We start from the raw sequence: 15,311 nt of genomic DNA, 5'->3' as shown, positions 1-15,311 counted from the left end.
GCAACCTTCCCAATCGGCCTGGGAATATCTTGTGTGAATACCCTTGCATTATTACATAGTTGTAATTTACGTTATTTAACAAGTGAAAATACAAAAAAAAAAAAGTGAATGTCATGAAATAGAGACAGATTAGGGAGATTTGTAAAACAACAAATTGAAATTTTAGAAAACTCTCCTAAATCGTCTTTTTCCACTCGTTCTCATTCACCACCATCACCCATACTTCCTGCACTGCCAATGATGGCTCAACAACAGGAAATCCAACCAAGAACGCTACAGGATTATCTACATCCTACGCGTACAGCCACACCTTCATGCATAATGTACCCCATGAATATGCCCAACTTCGATTTCAAACCTGGCATGATTCAACTTTTACCAACCTTTCATGGTATGGAAAATGAGAGTCCATATGTGCATATTCAGGCCTTCGAAGAGGTGGTGGCCACATTCAACAACCATGCTGACATCATAAACTTGGTGAGATTAAAGTTCTTTCCTTTCTCACTCAAGGAAAAAGCCAAAAGTTGGTTGTATTCTTTAAGGCCAAGGTCTATTGGGACATGGGAAGAAATGACAAAAGTATTTTTCTTTAAATTTTTCCCACCCCATAAGACCTGCAACCTTAAGAGGCAAATCTCTACCTTCACCCAAAAGGACCACGAAACATTTCATCAGGTCTGGGAGAGGTTTAAAGATTTGATGGGCCAGTGCCCACATCATGGATACGAAAGTTGGCGTCTTGTCAGCTATTTCTACGACGGTCTCACAGCCGACAAAAGACAATTTGTACAAATGATGTGCAATGGCGACTTCCTTCAGAAAGATCCCGAAGAAGCTTTGGAATATCTTGAAGAAATCTCTGAAAAATCATACACATGGAATGCGCCAAGTCCTACGGACAAGCCACGAACAGCCGGAGTCTACCAATTGAAGGAGGAGGATAGTGTGAAAGCTCAACTTGAAGCTTTGAAAAAACAATTTGAGGCTTTCAAAACTCAAGAAGGTAAAGCACTCCAGATGGCTGCAAAAGTGGAAAAGCAAGAACCATGCTTCATTTGTGGAGGGACTAATCATCAACCACAAGAGTGCCCTAGTCTTAGTATGTTGAGGGGAGGAGATGAGGAACAGTGTAATGCCTTAGGGCATTACACGAAGGCTTATAATGCCTACTCCAACACATACAATCCTGGTTGGCGTAACCATCCCAATTTCAGTTGGAAGGATACAAGTCAAAATCAAGCATCTGGGAGCCAATGGAAACCTGATCAACAAAATAATTCTCTTGAGAATTCCATGAAAATTCTCGCAGACTCTCAACTAGAGTTCAGGACTTATTTTGCTCAGGTGATAGAGGAATTGAAGGACATAAAGATTCAATTAACAAAGTTAAATGATTCTTCAGCCATTCAAGAGCGTGGTAAGCTTCCCGCTCAACCTCTAATCACTCCCAAAGGGCAACATATGGCACAAACCTCTACTTCTTCAGAGTCTAATCTTAAGGGGGTTAATGCCATAACTACTCGAAGTGGTCAAAGTACACTATCACCATTACCTAAGACCACTAGTGCACCAATGCCTGCTCCAGATGCTAATATGCCACAGAACCCTCCAGTGAAGGTGCCCTTCCCTCAAGCTTTGAAATCTTCTAGGAAGGTACTGGAAAATCATGGTGAAATCCTAGAAAATTTAAAACAAGTGAGGATCAACCTGCCTCTCTTGCATGTGATCAAACAAGTACCAGCATATGCCAAGATCATCAAGGATTTATGCACCATGAAAAGAAAACACCATGTCAAGAAAACTGCATTCTTGACAGAACAAGTACGTGCGGTGATTCAACAAAAGATACCGATCAAATACAAAGATCCAGGTTGTCCTACAATCGCTTGCCAAATTGGGACACAAGGATTTGGTCAAGCTCTCCTAGACTTAGGCGCAAGTGTTAATCTCATGCCTTATTCAATTTACTTGCAACTAGGCTTAGGAGAAATCAAGCCCACATCTGTGGTGCTACAATTGGCTGACCGCTCAATTAAAAAGCCACGAGGAATAGTTGAAGATGTCTTGATTAAAGTTGGAAAATTCTATTACCCCGCTGACTTTTTGATTTTGGACACTCAGTCTGAGGTTAATACTGAGTCAAAAATTCCCATCATTCTCGGTAGGCCTTTCCTTGCAACAACCAATGCTCTCATTAACTGTAGGAATGGTCTCATGAAATTATCTTTCGGGAATATGACTATGGAGGTCAACATTTTTCATGTTGCGAAACAACCACCAGACGAGGAGGAAGATTGCTATCATACTGATGTGATAGACACAATTGTTGAGGAGGAAGTTCTTTTGCATGATGATTCTGATTCTTTAAATGATCTCCTCCATGACTTTGATACTGAAAATATGCTTTATCCACCTGAGGAAGCTAATGTTTCTTCCATTCTTGAGATGTCCCAAGATGAAGCATCACCGTCGCATTATGAGAATTTGCGATTCCAAACCCGATCTATGAAACGCTTCTTCAGGTCCATGTGCGATATTGACAAATTCTGGTAAGAGGGTAGGCTTACCTGAGGAGATCACCTTTGTGACTCTGGCCTACCCAGAATGATCAGGTTGTTTCTATTTCTGTTTATGTTTATATTTTATTCACTATTTATTTCCTTTGTTTTTGTTTTGTTTTTTTTTTCGAGGATCATGGTTGCTTGCTCTCCAGGTGTTCTCTTTCCCTATTCTTTTAATTTTTTATATATTTAGACATTGAGGACACTGTCTGATTTTAGTTGGGGGTGGTGAGCATATTCAAGCGTTTTTCTTAATTTTTTGTCATATTAATATTTTCATGGTCAAATTTTTCAAAAATTATTCATTTATTCTTGTAAAATATTATTTTCAAGCCAATTTTTGCTATCTTTATTGCTTAGAATTTTTCTGGAGTTACAAAGTGCACATGCCAAACTTTGTGGTAAGATGGTTGTTAGCACATATTTGCTTAGAAAAGCTACCAAGTTTAAGTGTTTATGTTTTTGTGAGTGGCGAGATTTGAGAAAACAATTTTTGAATTTTTATTAATTCTTAGAAATGGTTATAATTATTTTGGACATGGTACTAGGGTTTGATTGGATGTTGCTTTAAGGGATAATTTTTATAGACAAATCTTATTAGGGAGCCTTTTTGTAATTATTTTCTTGTAAAAAAAAGAAAAAAAATGATACAAGAGCAACATTTCTATTATTATATGTTGCCTCTTAGTCAAAAAAAAAAAAAATAGAAAGAAAGAAAAGTTTGTATTTAATTTTTCATTTGTTATGGCTCCTAGAATAAATGTAAAAGATTGTCTATTTTCGCTTAAAAGTCCCGAAAAGCTGGTTTGTGGTACTCTTTATGGCGGTTGTCCAAATAATTCATAACTTATCTTCGTTTCAATATTTATTCAAATATTTGTCCTAAATTGATCTATCCATTTCGAATGCTCACTTCTCAACTTCCAACTCCATGAGTGAAATCCTTAGCCATGAATAAATATTTCAAAAACCTGTGAGGGTAATGGAGTTGAGACTTCTACTTGGTACATTTTTCGAAAGCATTTATGTGTTATGGTTTGCGGTAAGGAGGTTCAGGTTTGGTGCACACACTCACACTCTAGATTTATTCAAGGTAATTCTGTATAGTTCTTATTGGCTTGTTACTAACATTTTGCTTGAATAATTGTGCTATTTTTAAAAATTTTGACCTGAAAATATTTTGTTGACACTATTTTTGTTCGCTTGAATTGCTAGAGACTAGTAATAAGCTAGTTGGGGGTTGTGATAAAGGTTCAAATTGATACATTTTAAGCCTTTATTTGTGCACATATAATTAATATAAATTAAATATTTCTTATTTTTAATGGTGAATTTATTTTAATTGGAAATATTTAATTTATTTTAATTTGTGTATTATTTTTCAGATTTGAGCAAAGTGGTATAATAAAAAGTTTGTGTAAAAGCCCAAGTTACTACAAACTTAACCAAGTGAGATGTCCATTTGATTGGGTTCAATAACGTGGCCCAACTTCCATCTTTCTCAATTTTCAATCACATTTATAAGTCCACTTAATTGAGTCAACATGGAAGAGTGATCTACTTGAGTTTATGCATTCACGTGGCCCATTAAATCACATAAGGCCCAATGTAATTGGTTTCAGCTTTCAACAAGAGATTAAAGTTGTTTTCCTTCAGCTACCTAACATGCAAGACTAATGGAAGTCCCTGAGCTTGACACGTGGAAATCAACTTTTCTGTTCCAAAAAGAGGAGTGCGTGATCACGAAGCCACTTTCCCTCAGTACGATTTACACGCACAGAATTCTATGATACCATTTCTCAACTTTTTGTGCCATTTTCTCCACTAAGTGTAACACGAAAAATATCAGACTTGGAAGTATTTTGGCTCTATAAATAGGACCATGGAGGAAAGCAAAAATCAGATTTTATCTAGAGTTATTATACCAAAATTTTATCTTTTTCTTTTCTTCTTCTTTATTTTACTTTATTAATTTTGGTGTAAAGACAATGCCTTTTCTAGGCTAATTTCTTTGGCAAGACTCAAGTGTAAGTTCATGCAATTTTTATTGTTCTAATATATTGATTCTCTTTGTTCTTCATTTTCACATTTGTTATATTAAATTTATCTTCTTCTAAATTACACTTTAAATTTAATAGTACCTTTTATATAAGTTCAGTCATGCTTTTCTTATGTAAGTTAGGCTATTAATTATTAGAGTGTTTATTATATTATATGATTTTTACTGCATTCTGCCGGTGGTATTTTGTCGATTTAAATTATGTAATATGATAGTATTTTTAGAAGTAGTATTAATTTAATTAGAGAACATATTTTTCTAGTGAGCTTAATTATACACATTTTCCAACTATAATTAATGGTGTAGAATTATAGTTGAGGTTAAAGAATCAATTTTATTAGGAAAATATAATTGCATGTACAAAGCTTGTGTCTTCCATAATCATTTTCTGATCACTTCTCATTTTAATTACTTATTTAATTTTAAAAATCATTTTCTCAATATTCTCATCACATTCAAGGTTCATATTTTATTTTCGTAAAATTACTAACTGTCTTTTTGAGTGTACTTTTCCTCCCTGTGGATACGACATATAGCCCGTTTACTACCGCGACCGCAGTGTAATTAATTTGGGCGACATCATTCCCATGGTATATTCATTGGGAATGCCCAACTTTATGGATACTTACAGATACATTTGTAAGGATAATTCTGGGGATCACCCCACCAAAAACACTATAAATACCCCCTCAAAGCTCATTAAATGGGATCGAGAATCTTGGGCTGCATAAGAGCAAGTAGAGTAAATACTCACCAAGAACATTCTCTGTATTTATAAGAGTGAAACACTCCCTAGATACATTCTCTGTATTAAATACATCCATAAATAACAAAGACTTGTGGACGAAGGCTCATTAACGCCCCAACCACGTAAAAATCCTTCTCTAATTTTCTTACAGCTCTCTAACTTTATAATATTTTATTAGTTGCCGAAAACCTTGGTCAACATTTTGGTGCTTTCATTGAGAGCTGAAGAAAGCTACTGTAAACGAACACTTGTCTTCACAAACATGGTGGAGACTAGAAGTACTCGTCAGCCTCGCCCTCTAGAAGATGCTCAAGACCCAAATGAGGAAGATGTAGCCTCAAGAGCAGCTGAGAGTTCCGAGGAAGAAGAAGGAATTCTAGACGATGACTACGAGGGAAACCTCGATGAGTATGCCTACGATGAAGGTAGTTACTCAGAGTTGGTGCTTCTCAGACAAAAAGCTATCGATCACGAAGCTGAGATCGAAGCTCAGAAAGCACAAACCAAAAAAATGCAAGAAGTGATGCTGGCCATGCAAAAAGCCATGGAGGCGGCTGGCATTCACGTGCATACCAAGGCAATGACTGCTGGACTTGGCAAGGAACCAGAGACGGCCTCGCCTAGTTCCCAACAGCAGAAATCTAGAGAGCCTAGCCCTATAAGGTACCCTGCTGAAGGGAACCAAACAAAAAACCCTACCTCTACCCCAGGGCGAAAGAAAAAGGCGCAGGATCCGCGAAAGGTCCGCTCAGATTTCCCTAAAGGGAAAGGTCCGCAGAGGGGCAAGCCCCAAAAAGGGAGCTTTGGCCCTCAGGATTGAGAGGACCGAAAAAGCGTTTCCGTGCACCAAGAGCCCGGGGGTAGAGGAAGGAGAGGACAGAGGTGTCCTCCCGTTGATCTGAGAAATCAAATCAATGGGAACCAAGGTGACCTCCGGGATCACCTTGACCAAAAAAGATACGGACCCGCGGTCTCCACGGGTACGTTAAATGAAGGAATTATGGCGGAACTCGCCATACTTCGAAAAGACATTGCCCGAGTCTCCCGAAGGCAGAATGGGGACGACTCCGACTCAGATAGCGAGGACCGGGAGCCATGTGCTAAGCACATCCTGGAGGCGGAACTCCCTAAGAACTTCAAGATGCCCGAAATGGCAGCTTATACCGGGAACTCCGATCCTAGCGACCACTTATCACGGTTCAACCATGTCATGACGGTCATGAGAGTCAGCAATGACGCCAAATGTCTGTGCTTCCCACTTACTTTAAGTGGGACCGCGGAGGAATGGTTCAAGAAGCTAGAACCAGGATCCGTGGGCTGTTGGAACAAGCTACAGAACAATTTCCGGAGGCAGTTTGTGTTGGAATATATTTTACCAGGATCTTAGATCTACTCACAAGTATGTTGTTTAAACACCCTAAATATGAACTTTCTAAAACGATAAATTAAACACATATAAAGTTAAGAAAACCTTACATTGATGCAGCAGAATTAATGTCTCCTTCCACTCAGATCTCTAACCCTTGAATCATTTCTGTAGCAGAGTATAATCAAGATCTGAGCCCGAATGTCCTTCTTCTTCAAGTTTGATCCTTCACAGTCTTCCAATCTATGATTGAGTTACTGCTTGCTGTGTGTGGGCACTTACTCTTTCACTAGGGTCACGAAATTGATGAAGGGAAAAGAGAAGAGAGGGTTTCGGCCAGGTATAGAAAGTGGGGAAGGCTCAGTTTTCTGAAGAGAGAAATTTCTGTCAGAAAGGCTTGTGAAAACTTGTGATTTGACTGAGCCATCACATTCTATTTATAGGCAACTACTAGGTTTAGGTTAGGAATTATTTGGCATTAAAATAATGAAAATATTAATTTGAAATCCCACATTAAGTGGCCGACCATGGTGTAGTATTGGGCCTCACTTGATTTTGCTGTTTTATCAAATTTTATCTCTATTTTCTCAAAAAACGCCAATTTTCCAATTCTAACCTTTTAAATGCCAAAACTAATTATTTAATAACTAAAATAGATTATTAAATAATATTGTCATTTAATTTAATTATTAATTAGAAATATAAAGTCCATTAATAAATAAATAAACCTAGAAACTCTTTTCTTTACAATTTCACCCCTGCTTAGTGAAAATTTATAAAATTAGACATAGTCTAACTTTAGAATTATAATTGATCAATCACGAATCAATTAATGAGTCTTACAAGCAGAATGTTCTCAACTAGAATGGGGACCATGGATCTATATGCTGAGCTTCCAATAAGTGAACCAAATTTACTAAGTAAATTCCTACTTATTAATTCTTCGTTGAATCCACTCTTAGAACTTAGAATTGCACTCTCAGACTTATATAGAGCATATTGTATGTTCCACGATATCAATATACTATCTCATTTAACCATTGTTATAATCTTATTGTGATTTAAAGATCCTCTATATAGATGATCTACATCGAGATGGGATTTCTTTACCGTTCTCACCCCTCAATGTATTTTGCCCCTTAAAACACTTAGCTACCTGTAAATGGTGTTTAGTGATCTAATAATTAGTCAGTTAAACAAGAGCTCATCCATTTACTTCTATTTGCTAAGCTCGAAGGGAATCATCACTTGACTTCTATACACCAGTAGAAGCTATAGATTCCATATTTATGTTCAGCACTCCCACTCAATCATACTATCATGTTCCCAAAATATACGTATCACCCTGACCCAAAAGTAGGCTTAACTAATAAATCTAAGAACATGAATAGCACTCCTGAGTTGAGCCTAAGCATATCAGGATTTAGATTCTTTTAATCTTAAGATCAACTACTGATATTGACTTGGAAAGATATGTATAACGGTAAGTTTGTATTATCTTAACTTAGTTGCAATATCGGTCCAGTCCAATGTATACTCCATACATTCGAAACTAGTATACTTTACTAATGTCCTGGAAAGAACATAACACTTACTCCAAGTGTAAGTACACATCATCGCTGATTATCACATTAGTGTAAACCCAATAACACTGATGGAACAGGGACCAAGTCTTTTGATACATATGATCACAATCACATTCCACTGTGTTGACGATACTGTAATTGTGAATAAACATATGATCTGGATTTAACTGATTTTGTGTGTAAATGTAATAAACATGTTTAAACCATTAGCATGTAGAATTCATGCAAAGATCAATCACTTTAAATTTCTTATATTGATAACTAATCAGATTGTAAAGAGTTTTATTTAGGGCATAAAACCCAACAGTTTGTTGCCGCAAGAAAGGTCAACCTGGAGGTCAGTGCCTTGACTAATATTAAGAACCTGCTTACCGAGACCTTGAAAAACCATATAAAGAGGTTCCGAGAGGAAGCCTCGAAAACCAAGAAAGTTGACGACGGACAACAGCTTGCGCTTCTCCAAGCAGGCATCCGTACGGGGACTCCTTTCTGGAATGAACTACAGCAAGAAGGAGCTGCTAGCCTTCAGGACTTCCAGAAGAGAGTCCAAAAATATATCAACCTCGAAGAAGCCCAAATAGTGGCTTATGGAGGATACTATCCCACCGGGATAGCAGGGTACATGCCCGGAGTATCGCCCTCGGGTACTGCCCCGACCGCAACTCCACAAACAAGCGGCATACAATTCTCTGCCACCCCCGGATATAGTCAGGGCCAGGCCTTGGCGCCAGCATCATCCCATTTTGGCAACCCGTCCGGAATGAATGGACAAACTCCTTCGCACTCTGCTCCGACTGCTAGCCTGGCAGGCCCTTCCCAGGGCTCGAGGAGTAAAAGGTCCTCCAAGGGCAGCACCCCGACGGGGGAGAAGCGCCAAAAAAGGGGGTACACTCCCCAGTACACTCAATACACGGAGCTGTCGGACTCCCAAGAGCGTGTGTACTTTGCTACTAGGCAAAATACACACTACCGGAGACCACAACCGTTGTACAAGGATAGCTCCCGGAGAGATCCGAGCAAAAGATGCGAGTACCACAACGACATTGGTCATAGCACCAATGAATGCAAGAATCTCAAGGACGAGATTGAAAACCTAATCCGGTTGGGCCACCTCTATGAGTGGATCAAAAATAGGCTGCCTCACCTTAATCCGGGCCAGGCGACTGTGGGTGTGCCTCAGGGAACACCGGGGAGTACAGCAGGAGCGTTAGCTCCAACTGCTCCCGCGGGCGACGCCCAGCACATCCCCGGTCTGCCGCCCAGACCTAACGGGAGGGTAGCCATGATCTCCGGAGGTCCCCATATCGGAGGAACTACTCGCAAGGAGCTCAAACGATACGCAGGGGCCGTGAAACATAATGAGGTTTGGGAGGTTACTCAACTCCCAGCTCAAAGGCCCCGGCTGATGGACCAACCCATCACGTTCACGGAAGAAGACGCCAAGACGGTGCGCTTCCCTCATCATGACCCATTGGTCATAGAGACCCCCATCGCTAATAAAGTGGTGGCCAGAGTCTTAATTGACAATGGAAGTTCCGTGAACCTACTCTTCAAGGAGGCCTTCACCGCAATAGGCTTGACGGACCGAGACCTCTCGCCAAGTGGGTCCCAACTCACAGGGTTTAATGGGACGACACTTATCCCAATGGCAAAAGTAAGGCTCCCAGTCACCTTGTGCCCGGACACCCCCCAGAGCACATTTAAATACTGCACTTTCGTGGTGGTGGACTATCCAACTGCTTACAACGCGATCCTCGGCCGACCGGCCTTGGTAGATTTTGGCGCAGTCACATCCATTCGGCACCTGTGCCTGAAGTTCCCTACCCAGGAAGCTGGGATCGGGACTGTGAGAGGAAACCAGGGGGAAGCAAGGCAATGTTACAATGTCGCAACCCACCTGCCCGTACTGATGGTCCGGGAATCCATTGAGCCAGAAGTGGCTGAAGAAGATGAGTTAGACCCCCGTGTGGGGTCCGAAAGAATTGTGGAACCAATGGATGATGTCAAGGAATTATCAGTGTGCGACCTCGACTCCACCAAAGTACTCCGGCTGGGAAAGAACCTAGATTCGGAGGAAAAAGAGAAAATAATAAAAACAGTGAAGGGCGCCATTGACATCTTTGCATGGCGCTAAAAGACATGACTGGCATAAGCCCTCATGTCATCACCCACGTACTCAACATCAATCCGGACATGCCGCCAGTCCAGCAAAAGCGACGCCCGCTCGACTCGGTGAAAGCTGAGGCTCTGGAGAAAGAGGTGGATAAACTTTTGACCAACGACATGATCTGCGACGTATACTATCCGGAGTGGCTAGCCAATCCAGTCCTGGTACCCAAGCCGAATGGGACTTGGCGAGTTTGTATAGATTTCACTGATCTAAACAAAGCTTGTCCGAAGGACTGCTTCCCGCTGCCCAGGATCGACCAGATGGTAGACGCCAATTCTGGATTCTAGCTACTATCTTTCATGGACGCCTATGCTGGGTACAATCAAATAAAGATGCATACGGCAGACCAGGAGTGCACTAGCTTCAGGACCGATAAGAGGGTATACTGTTACCTAGTCATGCCCTTCGGGCTGAAAAACGTCGGAGCAACCTACCAGAGAATGGTCAACCGGATGTTCAAAGGCCTCCTGGGACGAAATATGGAGGTTTATGTAGATGGCATGCTCGTCAAGTCCAAAGCATGCAACAGTCATGCAAGCGACTTAAAGGAATGTTTCGAAGTAGTCCAGAGATACGGCATGAAGCTCAACCCAAAGAAATGCACCTTTGGGGTCAAGTCAGGGAAGTTCCTGGGCTTCATCGTCAGCCAAAGGGGGATTGAGGCAAACCCGGAAAAAATCCAGGCTCTCCTGAGCATGCCATCCCCCAGAAAGCATAAAGATGTGCAGAGCCTGACCGGAAAGGTAGCTGCCCTAAGCCGCTTCATCTCACAGTCCACGGAAAAGTGCATACCCTTCTTCAACATACTGAAGAAGTGTCAAAAGTTTGAATGGTCGGACGAGTGCGAGGAGGCATTCAAAAAACTAAAAGACACATGGCCAAGCCTCCTATCCTATCAAAACCCGTTCTCAGAGAAGACCTATTTCTATATTTGGCTGTCTCCGAACACGCGGTCAGCGCTGCCCTAGTCTGGGAAGAAGAGAAAACTCAGCATCTTGTGTACTATGTCAGTAAGCGCATGATAGGAGCCGAAACGAGGTACCCCATCATTGAAAAGCTTGTCTTTTGCCTCCTGATGGCCTCGAGGAAATTGAGGCCATACTTCCAAGCACATCCGATCAAGATACTAACCAACCACCCGCTCCGTCAAGTCCTTCAAAAACCTGAAGCATCCGGAAGGCTCCTCAAGTGGGCAATGGAGCTAAGTCAATTTGACTTGCACTACATGCCCCGAATTTCTATAAAAGGCCAAGCCTTGGTGGACTTCATTACTGAATGCAACGAAGCCGAGGCAACCGCGAATATGCCGGTAGCGCCAATCCCCACATGGAGAGTATTTGTGGACGGAGCCTCCAATGAAAATGGGTCCGGAGCCGGAGTGGCGATGATAGCACCAGCCGGACTGCGACTCCAGGCAGCCCTGCGGTTCGACTTCGCAGCTTCAAACAATGAGGCCGAATATGAAGCCCCAATAGCAGGGCTGAAATTAGCAAAAGCTGTAGGAGCCAAAAGAGTGGAAGTCTATAGTGATTCCCAACTGGTCGTAAACCAGATATCGGGAGAATACCAAACACGCGGCGAGCGAATGGCCGCGTACGTAACAATAGTCCGGGAGCTGCTCCACGAGTTCACGGACTACAAAATAGAAAGAATCCCCCGAGAAAAGAATGCTCACGCGAACTGTCTGGCTAAGTTAGCTTCAGATAGCGAAATCGAAGAGTTGGGGGTAGTACCAGTGGAGCGCTTGGCAGAGCCAAGCATCAAAAGAAAAGAGGCCACAATAACGGTTGGGCAAGAACCCAGCTGGATGGTCCCCATCATAAAATACATAACAAAAGGTGAGTTGCCCCAAGAAAGGGCACTGTCTCGGAAGATTCAGTACCAGGCTCATCGTTATGTAATGATGGATCAAATTCTCTACCGAAGAGGACTCAGCATGCCTTATTTAAGGTGTGTATCGGACCCTGAAGCTAGACAAATCATGCTAGAGGTCCACGAAGGGTTCTCTGGAGACCATACGGGAGGACCCAGTCCCTCAAAGAAAATATTGAGACAGGGATACTTCTGGCCAACGATGAAAAAAGATTGTATAGACTACGTCCAAAAGTGTGATTCGTGTCAAAGGTTCGCGAACATACCGAGAGTTCCTCCAAATGAAATCACCCTGATGACTAGTCCCTGGCCCTTCGCGGTATGGGGAATAGATCTTATTGGGTCCCTGCCAACAGGAAAAGGAGGAGTAAAGTATGCAATAGTAGCAGTAGACTACTTAACCAAATGGACGGAGGCTGAGCCCATGAAGACCATAACTGCTAAAAAAGCACTAGACTTTGTTATCAAAAACATAGTGTGTCGATATGGCCTGCCTCACAAAATAGTCTCTAACAATGGAAAGCAATTCGATTGCGAAGAATTTACTGACTTCTGCAACCAACACGGAGTAGTGAAAAGCTTCTCCGCGGTGGCCAGACCTCAAACAAACGGTCAAGCGGAAGCAGTCAACAAAATCCTAAAGGTCACCCTGAAGAAAAAGCTGCTGGCCTGCAAAAACAACTGGCCTGAAGAGTTGCCAAGAGTGTTATGGGCCTACCGGCCGACCCCCAGAACCACGATCGGTCACTCGCCTTTTTCAATGGCGTATGGTTGTGAAGCCATGGTCCCGGTAGAAACGTTATTCCCGTCCCACAGGAGAACGACTTACGATCCAGTCGCAAATTAGGCTTTGCTTCAAGAAGCCCTGGATCAAGTTGAAGAACTCCGGGATGAATCTCAAATACGGATGGCGGCTTATCAAAAGAAGGTGACCAAGTATTTTAACTCCAAGGTTAAAAACAGAAAATTTGCTATTGGGGATATGGTCTTAAGAAGAGTCTTCCCAGCCACCCAAGAACCCGAAGTGGGGGTACTTGGGCCAAATTGAGAAGGACCATATGAAATCGAGGACGAAATCGGCTCAGGCACTTACAAGCTAAAAAGGATGGATGGAACCATTGTGCCAAGGGCCTGGAATGCCGATCACCTCAGAAAATATTACCAATAGCCAAAAATATAACTTAGATTTTGTTTAAAGAGTTTGTACCGTCTAAATGTATACAGCCTCCGCATGTTAAATAAAACTGAGTGCCTTAAAAACAAAGTTTCTATGCCACTCAGGGGGGTACTAGGGTATACCGCACGGATAGACAAAAAACAAACTAAGTAAAATATCCTGACCCAAAGGGCAGGTCACTAAGTAAAATATCCTGACCCAAAGGGCAGGTCACTAAGTAAAATATCCTAACCCAAAGGGCAGGTCAAAAAGAGTATGCATAAAAAAAAACATAAGTATAAACATCCTGATCCAAAGGACAGGTCCAAAAGAAAAATATGTGCATCAAAAGAGATCATGTATAAATATAAAAATCCTAGCCTTAAAAGGTAGGTCTAAATATATATAGATGGCCCGGGGACAGGCCTTAGAAATTGTCTCCCCTTTAAATAAAACAGCTATATAGATATTGTCTTAAATAAAAGAAAAATAGTTGTAAATAAACAAATATATAAAAAAAAGAGTGAAATCCTTGTTGTACTGGGTCAAACTCGGAGCGGCCTAATCGATACGCGGAGGGAGACGAGGTCCGATGCGTGCCTCCACCATGGCATCAAGCTTTTTCTTCTTCTCCCAAAATTTGGCAATCATCTCCTCGGGTTTGGGGTAGAAGGTAAGCTTGATGTTCTGGTCGTTTGTAGACCAAGCCATGAAGACGTCATCATCAAAACGCTTGGTGCACCGGCTGCAGGAGACGGGAGAAAGAAGCTCATCCCTTTTTGCCTTCTTTGAGGCTTGTTCCTTGAAGTCCCTGAGCTCCTTCAGCTCCGCGGCCAGTGTGGCCCTGGATTCTAAGTTTGCCTGGTGAGTTTCCTCTAAGGACCTCACCTTGGCAGCCATCTCATCCAAGGCTTCCCTGGCCTCCCGAAGCTCCCGCCTGGCCCTTGCAATGGCTTCACCTTCCGTCCTCAGCTCCTCCTGGTGCCTGGCCTCCAGCCTATCTCTCCGCAGGGCCTCCTCCCGGATCATTGCCTCCGCCTGTGCCTCCCTCCGCTTAGCCTCTTCCTCATTAGCTTTGGCAGCGGCCTCCCGGCGCTCAGCAGCCTCCTGATAAAGCCGCCTCTCAGCAATAAGATCCTGAAGAACCTTCCTGACTTCGTCCATGTCCCCAAAATCCGACAGGACGAAGCCATGGTTGATTATGTTCTTGGAGAGACGGCCGGCTTCAGCAGCAAGCTAAAAAAATAATGCAAGTATAAGTAAGAATCTCCAGAAAAGAAAACAATAAGGGGAAAAGCAAACTACAAAACACTTACCACAGTGAGAGAGTGGCTGAGGTCTTGGACTTGGAAGATGGAGTTCAAGGATGCACAAGCAGCGAACCGCTTAGGTGCACACCGGGTAAGCTGGGACGCAAACTCGCCAGTCATCTCCGCAGCAAAGGGAGCTAAGGTGGGCCCAAGGAAGCGACCGAACCAGTCCGACAGGGGGTCCAAATTTAGATCCCACGGATTCTGGTATTCCGGGTTGTTGAGAGTATTTTGCATCTCAACTCGCAAGACCCTCCTAAGGGCTTCCACCTCAGCATACCCCCGGGAGTATTCGTCCATGGCGTAGTTGTGTTTAGCTATCCGGAGCTCCTGTCTCGCCTCGTCTCCAGGAACCGGAGTCAGCACAATATTGGGAGGGGCAGTATGTTCCTCCATGGGAGAGACCCCGCCATCAAGACCGTGGGTCGGAGTATCAGCTCTCCGTGGCCGTTTGGGCTCCTCCTGGGTAATCATTTTGCC

At 42.6% G+C, this 15,311-nt stretch overlaps 1 protein-coding gene and 1 non-coding gene across 2 annotated transcripts; one reads left to right on the top strand and one right to left on the bottom strand.

Annotated features, from left to right (window-relative positions):
- The first annotated feature begins 240 nt into the window (after positions 1 to 240).
- On the top strand, positions 241 to 2,556 carry LOC115717926 (uncharacterized). Its single transcript, XM_030646894.2, has one exon. It carries the CDS (start codon positions 241 to 243, stop codon positions 2,554 to 2,556), a length of 2,316 nt encoding a protein of 771 aa, XP_030502754.2.
- On the bottom strand, positions 622 to 728 carry LOC115715357 (small nucleolar RNA R71). The gene has a single exon (XR_004011233.2). It is a non-coding gene; the product is annotated as a small nucleolar RNA R71 (small nucleolar RNA).
- Positions 2,557 to 15,311: the final 12,755 nt, after the last annotated feature.

Source organism: Cannabis sativa, chromosome 5 (genome assembly GCF_029168945.1).
Source record: "Cannabis sativa cultivar Pink pepper isolate KNU-18-1 chromosome 5, ASM2916894v1, whole genome shotgun sequence".
In the NCBI taxonomy this organism is placed as follows: Eukaryota; Viridiplantae; Streptophyta; class Magnoliopsida; order Rosales; family Cannabaceae; genus Cannabis; species Cannabis sativa.
This window is presented reverse-complemented; position numbering and strand designations above follow the sequence as displayed.